This window comes from Corapipo altera, unplaced genomic scaffold (assembly GCF_003945725.1).
Source record: "Corapipo altera isolate COAL_440 unplaced genomic scaffold, ASM394572v1 201, whole genome shotgun sequence".
NCBI classification, from domain to species: domain Eukaryota; kingdom Metazoa; phylum Chordata; class Aves; order Passeriformes; family Pipridae; genus Corapipo; species Corapipo altera.
The window spans coordinates 967,397-975,983 of record NW_020884940.1 but is presented as its reverse complement, the minus strand read 5'-3'; the positions used below and the strand labels follow the sequence as shown (position 1 = coordinate 975,983).

The following is an 8,587-nucleotide window of genomic DNA, read 5'->3' as shown; positions in this document are numbered from 1 at the left end:
GCTTCTGAGGCGTTAAGTTTATTTACAAATAATAAAAAGCAAAATAAATACAAAAAAAAAAAAAAATCTTAAAAGTACAGCCCTTGTGTTGGGGGGGGGGGGGGGACGGGGCGGGGGGGGGTGGTCACGGGCTGTGCTGCTGCGTGGCCCCCAGTTGTGGCCCCACAAAGACGGGGTTGAGCCCTCCCGTGTGCCCACTGTCCCCAGGGGGGTGGCAGGGGCCATAGCACCATAGGGACGAGCTGGGGGGGACGGTGGGGACCCCAACCTGGCAACAGCCAGCCCTGGGGGCTCAGAGAAACCCCCTCCTCCAAGTTCCGCTGGGTTGTTCTACACCTCCCTCCCTCCCTGCCAGGGCTGAGCCTGGGGAGGGATGGAGGGGCAGGACTGTGGGGGTCCCACACTGGGGGTGTGGGGGTCCCGCTGCAGCGCTCCCCATCCACTGGGAGAAGGGGGGGGGGAAACCACCAGTGCCCGCCAGGGGTGGGGGTGCAGCTGCCTTTGAAGAGCCCCCTGCCCGGCGGCGGGGGGGATTAGCGGGTAAATCCCGTGGGATACGGGAGCAGCCCCCGGGGGCACCCCCCCCCCGCACGCCCCGCTGCACCCAGCCGCTGTGTCAGCACGGCGGGGACACGCAGCCCCCGCCAAGGGGACCCAGGGGACAGCGCCAGCCCCCTGCCCGGCCTGGGAGGGGGGGGTCCCACCCACTCCCCCAGGAGGGGATGGAGGGGCTGCGGTGCTGGGGACGAGGACACGGGCGTGGGGCTGGGGGGGGCCCCGGGGCGGGAGGGCCGTGGGCAGCGGGGGGCTCACTTGTGGGGCATGTCCTCCGTGCTGACGCGGCCCCAGACCCCCACCACGAAGGTCTCCACCTCGCACTCGTTGACGCCGCGGGCGATGCGGAAGTGGCCGTCCTCGCCCCACGCCGTGCCCCACGAGTTGGCCGCCGTCTGCAGAGGGGGCACGGGATGTGTCTCAGCCCACTGAAGCCCCCTCATTCCCAAGCTGGATCCCACTTGTGCAAAGGGAAGCAGCAGCACCCCACGACTGAGTCCGTCCCCCACCCTCCAAACTCACACGGAACACTCACCCAGTATTTTTGGGTCTGGCCATCAGGCAGCTGCTCTTCTCCCCACCTGCAGAAGAGGACGGTGAGGGGGGTCCCCAGGCACCCCCAGACTGTGGGATCCCCCCCTCCCAGCCCCGTGGTAGCGTGTTGCTGTGTTGACCCTGCTTGTTTCCTGACCCCGGCAGGTCCCCAGGGCCAGGCCGAGGCACTTCCATCCTCTCCCGGAATGCAGGCAGGTATATTTAGCCACGGCAGGAGGAAGGAAATGCCGGCACAGGGCAACTGGTCCTGCTCCCTGCCTCGGGGTCTGCACCTCCAACCCTCCTCCCTCCTTTGAGGGTGCTGAGCACCCCAAACCCGTGTCACCTGTGGCACCCTCCTTCCCTCCTCTGCTTCCTCACCCTGCACCAGGGACGGGGACACCCAAAGAGGACACTTCTCCCACCCAGACTGAAGCTCTTTGCACCCCCTGAGTCCCCTCTCTGAGCCCCCCATGCCACCCCCACCTACCCAGTGATTTTGACTGAGTGGGTCCCGTGTCTCTGGTGCTTTGGCCCCTTCCCCTCAGCCACCGGTGTGTGCCGATAGATCCCACTCTTGTACATGAAGAAATCCTCGTGCACCTCCAGGATGGCTGTGGGAAGGGAGAGAAGGTCTGGGGATAGTCCCTTGCCCAAGGGGTGAGCTCCTGAGGCTCCACATCCCCCAGGGCGAAGGACAGAAGCACCGGGGACACGAGGGAAGGCAGCAGCCAGATCCTCCCCTGGGCAATGTAAGGGCTCAGAGGTGGTTTAAAACAAAAAAGTAAAGTTAAACAAAACCAACTGCCCAGACGGTGATTAAATCTCAGGAGTTAATGAGCAACCAGTGCCCGCTGGGGTGGGCAGCGTGACGGGCACAGGGGCTGGGAGATCACGGCACTGCCCGGGCACAGCTGAGCACGGAGCAGGGAGAGAGCTGAGGAGGGTCCTGGTGCCCACACCAGCCCCCCTACCCCAGGCAGAGCGGCTTTTCCCCCCCCCCATCTCATCCCCTCCAACCAATGCAGCTCCCAGTTTTGGGGTGCGCAGGTGGGGTACCCCCCTACCTTGCACGGGGCCGTTCTCCAGCAGCTCCTTCATGATCTCCTTCTCCTGCAAGCACAGAGCCGGGTGGTACCGGGGCCGGGACCCCCCGGCACGGCCCTCCCCACCCCCGGGGAGCGCAGGCAGAGGCGCTCCAGCACCCACGGGTGGGTGTTGTGGAGGTGGTGGGGCGGAGGAGCCGCTCCCCCCGGGGGCTCAGCGGCGGGGTTTTCCCAGCTTCAAACTTCCCAAAGTTGGCCTTCCCAGGTAAACCGCCCCGAGCCCAGCCCCTTCCCGCTCCCCACAGCAAAGGGCTCCTGCCCCGCCCCGGCGGCCCAGGGCACTCACGCTGGAGGAGAGGCGGTACGGGGGGGTGGACTGGTAGATCTCGTTGGAGCGGGTGCGGGGGTTGGGGCACCGCGCCGTCGCCTGCCGCTTGCCCCGGCCCGTGGAGCGGCTGTGCATCATGCAGGGCTGCGGGCCCGGCTCGCTCTGCTGGCTCGTGAAGGGGTAGCACTCGTCTGTCACCACCCTGGGACGGGGACGAGGGCATGAGGACGGGTCCACCCTCACCCTGACCCTCACTCCTATCCCCATCCCACAACCCAATCCCATCCCCATCCCAAAACCCAATCCCATCCCCACTCCCACCCCAAACCCAAACCCCACTCCTATCCCACCTCAAACCCCACTTCCATCCCCATCCCAATCCCTACTTCCATCCCCATCCCAAACCCCACTTCCATCCCCATCTTGGTCCCCACTCCCACTCTCATCCCCATCCCAAACCCCACTCTCCATCCCACCTGGGCTGGCAGCCCTCAGTCCCCACTTGCCCCAGGGACAGGATGAGCACAGAGACCTCTTGGGCTCTCCCCAGGTAACCAGAGCCTCAAACCCCTTTATCCCATCCCCACACAAGTGGATCTCCACAACAGCATCTTCACAACACCCTCTGCCCTCCATCCCATCCCATCCCATCCCACCCCATCCCCACTCACCCTCTCCTGCGGAGGTACCACCAGGCCCCGTCCAGCCTCCCCCCGCTGCAGCCCCGCTGGTTTCGGGTGTCACAGGACAGCAGGTTTTGTGGGGACAGGGCAGGGGTCATGTGTCCCATGGAGTGGATGGAGATTCGATCCGAGGCCACGGCTGGGAGCGAGTGTGGGGACAGGGTGAGGCAGCTGCTCCCCGGGTCCTGCTCTGCTCCCCAGCAGCAGGTTTAGTCCCCATCACCACCGTCCCCCCCATCCCACCCCGTCCCCCTCACCTGCCGTGGAGAAGGCCCAGGACCCAGCACAGTTCCCCTGGTCCAGGGGCCCGTGGATCATCCCGGGCCACTTCGCGGCGGCATCGAAGTGTCGCGGCAGCACCTCGTTGGAGTCCATGTTCATCTGCGGGGCACGGCCGAGGGGGGCTCAGCCCGAGGGTCCCCCACTCCTCCCCCTGCCATCCCAGCCCTCCCAGCACCTCCCAGGGCATCCTCTGAGCGGGGATCCCCAACCAGCATCAGTGTCCCCCACCCCAGCCCCACTGTGGACACTAAGGACACCAACCCCACACTCAGAACAGGGACATCACCCCGGCCGAGGCCGACCAGGATTTGGGTGCCTCCTTATCCCAGAGGAGCCAGATCCCGCAATTTTCCCTAAATTAGGGCCTCTCTGTCCCAGCAGCTCCGAGTGTCCTGTCTCAGACCCCCCAGCGAGGGCCTTGGTGCCCACCACAAGTGCCCAGCCCTGGGTGACTCAGCCCCTCATTGTGGCCTCTGGCCGCTGACTCCCGCCCGGCCTTTCCGCCCCGGAGGGGGGGACGGTGCCCCCGCCCCAGCCGAGCTCGGCTCAGCCTTCCTGGGGAGGACACGGCCACGACACCCGGCTCGTCCAGCGCAGGAAGCGCCTCTAAAATTAAACTCAGGCTCAAGACTGCGGTGCTGGGTGTGCACCGTGCGCGATGCTCGCTCCTCCAGCACCCCCGGGTGATGCCCACCCCGAATTTTGGGTGCAGGCAGAGGCACCCCACTGGCGAAGTGCTGGCGCAGCCGGCTCTGCCGACTCAGCAGCTCCAGGGCCGGCTTTCCGATGGGAAACCAGCACGGAGGAGAGGGGTTAAAAACAACACTGGCAGCCCGGGGATTGTCCCGGGGAATTTGCTGAGCTGCTGTCTCCAAACACGAGGGCTGCCCGGGGCACCCACCCGCCACAGCCCCTTCCCTGCCACCCCCCCGGGCGCACAGCCCCTGCCCAGGGGTGGGGACGCTGCGGGGACATCACCAGCCAAGGGGATGGGGAATCACCGGGCCCAGCCGTGGGATGGGCAGGGCTGTGCCTCAGTTTCCCACCCGAGGACTCACGTGCATCTCGTTCATGTTCATGACGGTGGCAGAGGGACGGAAGGTGCCCAGGCGGTGCCGGATCCCGTCCTCCAGGGTCATGCCCCAGAACTGGCTGTAGTTGGTGGCTCTCCAGCTGCGTGGGAGGAGGGGACACAGGTCAAGGGTATCCCAAAAAGCACCGAGGGGTGGAGCATCCCTTCCCCATCCTCCCGGGGTCGGGTCCTTACCCATAATTGCCCCTGTTGACGGCGTCGATCAGCTCCCCATCCATCAGGCAGGCGTGGTCCTCACACTGCCACTGCCCACCAGGGCCGCAGGTGCTGCAGAGGGGACAGTCAGCACATGAGGGACAGTGTCCCCAGGGTGACCAGGGGGACCCTGGGTGGGTGCTGCCCCTGTCAAGCTGGGGACCCCCTGCCATCGTGGGCAGCCAGCGAGGGGCCAAGGCTACTTCTGCACCAAGGGCTGGGGTCAGCACAGCTTGGCACCTCAGAGCAGGGTTAGACTGGGCCAGGAGGTGTGGGCAGCTCTCTGGGTGACCCTGAGGGCTGTTCTCCACCGCCCCAGCCCCCACTGGAGCCCAGAGGGCAGACAGGGCATGGGACAGAAAATCAGCTGAAAAGCTGCCAGGGCTCCAGACATCAGAGAGGGGCTTGGACGCCAGCCCGGGGAGGGGAGTCAGGGCTGGATGCCCCTCCGAGTGAGACACTGTGGCCAGGTTTGCCCTGTGGCACCCACGGGGAGCCCCGGGATGGGCGGGCTGGGGGGTGTGCCGGGTCCCCTGGGGAGCCCCGGGCTGTGCTCCCCCCGTGCAGTGAGCAATGCTTGGCATGCTCCCTCCTGCCCAGATCCCGGCTCACTCTTCCCTTTTATGGAGCTGTGCGAGGCCGGAGCCCTGTCCCGTCAGACACCCCAATCCCAATCCCGCCTGCAGCACCTGTACCCCAGCTCTGCCTCCATCCCCATCCCCGAGTGCTCCTGGTGCGGGGTAGTGACCCTTGGGAATTCCCATGGAAGCACCTCAAGGTGCCACCAGCTGGGTGCCCACTGCAGCCCCCTCTGCTTCACCCCGGCATGGGGTTTGCCCCCTGCCAGCACCCCCAGACCCCGAGGCAGGGACAAGGGTTGGGGTGAAGTGGTGTAGAAATTCCTGCTCTCCAGGCGCCAACTGCGGGGGAAGAGGGTTTGGAAGAAGATCCTCATCCCCCCTGAGCACTGCTGGGTCAGAGATGCCCCCCCAGCAGCCGGGACCATCCATCCAAGTGCATGGATTGGGGACCACCTTGGCCTTCCCCTGGGGCTCAGGAGGCCCCTCCAGCCCCACGTCCCACCACACCACGATCCCAAAGAAACACCAGGCAGCACCGGAGCTTCGGGGAGGGCCGGGCTGGCTTTTCACCTGCAGCCCAGCACACGCCTGCACACACATGCTCACACACGTGCTCCTGCCCTGCACACGCCCCAGACGCAGCCTTTGATTGCCCTTATCTGCCGCATCGCCCCGCCGGGCTCGCTCCCTGGGCTCGCTCCCTGTCTCCGGCAGCAGCTCTGCGCCTGCAGGTTCCCCTATCCCCCACCTCCGGATGCCAGTAATTCCAGCGTTCCCAGATAAACCCCCCGCTGCTCAAGCAGCGAGCTCCTGGGGCTCCCGAGAAGGCGGCAGGGCCGGACTCTGGCCGCTGGCACGGCACGGCCGCGGCTGCCGGCACGTCCCGTCAGGCTTGGGCAAGCCGGGCTCGGACCAGCGTGGCCAAAATCCCCCCCGGCAGCGCGTCAGGAGCCCGCAGCCAGCCCGGCCGTGCGTTATCCCACCAGAGCGGAGCAAGGGCTCCCACGCAGGCATGCGCTGGAACTTGGGAGCGGCTCAAGGCCCTGGGCTCTTGGCTCCGAAAATGCCAGAACAAAGGCATTTGGCACCAGCTCCCACCACCCAGCTCGGGCCCCGCGCTCCGCTGAGCCCCGCTGATTGCAGGACCCCACGGGACCCCAGCGCCTTCCTCCGAGCAGGAAGAGTGCCCATGCCGTGCCAGCGGTACCCACGGGATCCTGGCACCTTCCTCCAGGCAGGTGGCACGCCAGCAGCACGCCACAGGTGCCCGCATGGCACGGGGAGCACAGAGCTGCTCACTCACCACAGGTTGCAGTTCTCCCGGTACGTAGCTCCGGTGGGATAGTTGAGTCCGGCACGGGCACAGCCTGGGTGGGAGAGGAAAGAGCCCCAGTGAGTGCCTAGCTGTGCCAGGGGTCGTGCCAGCACCCCCATGTTCCAGGGGGTACGTACCCAGGGGAAAATAAGTGTGGTTCTTGAAGCCAGGCAGGTGCCAGGCAGCACCTTGGCACCCCCAAAGCTGTGGTGGGGGTCAGCTCGTGCCCCACGGCGCAGGGTGGGAACAGGGCTGGCTGGGTGCCCAGAGGGTTAACTGTGCACAGCCTGGTGGGACAGGGATAAAGGGGCTGGTTGTACCCGGGAGCTGGCTCTGCTCTGCAAGGACTTCTGAGAGAGCCTTGTGCTGTGTTGGGGGGGGGCTGCCTGTGCCCCCTTCTTGCCCCTGGCTGCCCTGCCTGCCCCAGCTGCAGGGAGGGTTAAATCAAGGCCAGCATCCGCCTGCCCCAGACATGACCGGGCAAGCTGGGATAGAGTCCCCCTCACCTCCACGCTCTGCCCCACGGGCACGTCCTGCTGTGGGAACAGGCTGCGGGGTCACAGCCTGCTCCCCGCCCTGTTTTCCTCGGAGCCCATCCCCATCCCGGACACTTTGTGTCAGTTCCTGCAGCTCCGAGGAGTCTGGAGCGGCTTCGCAGCAAGAGCAGGACCGTGAGGTGCCGCTTCCATCACTCCACGGAGCACCGGCAGCATCACACAGCACATGGGGCACCCCAGGGCTGCCCCCCAGCACCCACAGACCCCTGCCCGGCTGGGCTGGGCACGCCTCACCTTGAGCTTTGGGGAAGGGGGCCGGGATGCCCAGGCAGTATTCCCAGAAGTCGGGACAGCAGTCGGAGACGGTGCGGTTGCAGAAGAGGTCGCAGTAGCAGAGGGTGTCGTGGTAGGGCACTGTGCAGCCGTCGTCGCGGCCGCGGCAGCAGACGTCCCCCCGCTGGCAGTAGGCCCCCCCGGCGTCGTAGACCCCGTTCTGGTACAAGCCGGGGCCCAGCTCCCGGCGGGTGCGGACCCGGGAGCCCAGGGCTGCCCGGGCCACCAGCCAGAGGCACAGCAGGGCCCGCAGCGGGCGCATGTCCCCGGGCATGTCCCCACGCCGGCACCGCTGCGGAGGGAGGGCACTGAGGGCACGGGGGTCCTGCGCTCCGCACCCACCCGTCCCGCTGGGTCATAACCCCCCCCTCCGAGTCCCCGCCCTGCCCTCCCCCAGGACGCTCAAAACATTCAGGTTTTGTAACTCCCCTTGAGACCACACAGCTCAGGGTTTCCCACAACCCCCAAAACACCATCTGCCCTCAGGTGCCCACTCCTGGGCATCTGAGGGGCCCCGTGCCCACCCACACCTTAACCACCTGCTCCAAGAGCAAAAATCCCGCGGGATGGGGCTCCTCAGGACACCCGGGGGGGGTGCCCGGATCCTGTTCCCAACCCCAATCCCAGTTCCCATCGCGGGCAGTGCGATGAGCTCCCAGGTCTCAGCCCGCGGGGCCGAGGGGAGCGACGAGGACCCTGAAAGTGGCGGGAGGAGGGCAATCCGGCACTGGGAAGGACCCCCCCTCCCACCCGGGCCCGTCCCGTCCCGTTCCGTCCCCGGGCCGTACCTGCCGCGCCCGACGCGGGGGGTCCCCGCGAGAGGGGTGGGGGATCCGATCCGAGGGTCTCGCGCGGATCTTATGGGGCAGGACCCCCCTCTCCCCACCCCACCCCACCCCTCGCACCCGGGTCCCCAGCGTCCCCTCCCGGTCCCGTACCTGCCGCGCCCGCCGCTCCGCTCCGCCGCCGCCGCGGCCCCGCCGCTCCTTATAACCGCGCCCCGGCCGGGGGGGCGCCGGGGGAGGCGCCGGGGCAGCCGCGACCGGCTGGGCCGGGGCGGAGCGCAGCGGGGCGGGGGTCGGGCCCGGGGCTCCCGGCGGGACGGGCGACAGAGCCCCGGACTGGTCGCCCCCCCGCCCGGGGTC

The 8,587-nt window shown here is 67.3% G+C and overlaps 1 protein-coding gene across 1 annotated transcript; it reads right to left on the bottom strand.

The window, feature by feature from the left end:
* Window positions 1-517: 517 nt before the first annotated feature.
* TINAGL1 (tubulointerstitial nephritis antigen like 1) lies at window positions 518-7,731 on the bottom strand. Its single transcript, XM_027661224.1, has 11 exons — window positions 7,404-7,731; window positions 6,601-6,664; window positions 4,696-4,788; window positions 4,487-4,601; window positions 3,404-3,527; window positions 3,135-3,285; window positions 2,482-2,665; window positions 2,157-2,202; window positions 1,580-1,703; window positions 1,091-1,136; window positions 518-950 (listed from the first exon to the last, which is right to left on the bottom strand). Exons 1-11 carry the CDS (start codon window positions 7,714-7,716, stop codon window positions 810-812), a joined length of 1,401 nt encoding a protein of 466 aa, XP_027517025.1. The 5' UTR covers window positions 7,717-7,731; the 3' UTR covers window positions 518-809.
* Window positions 7,732-8,587: the final 856 nt, after the last annotated feature.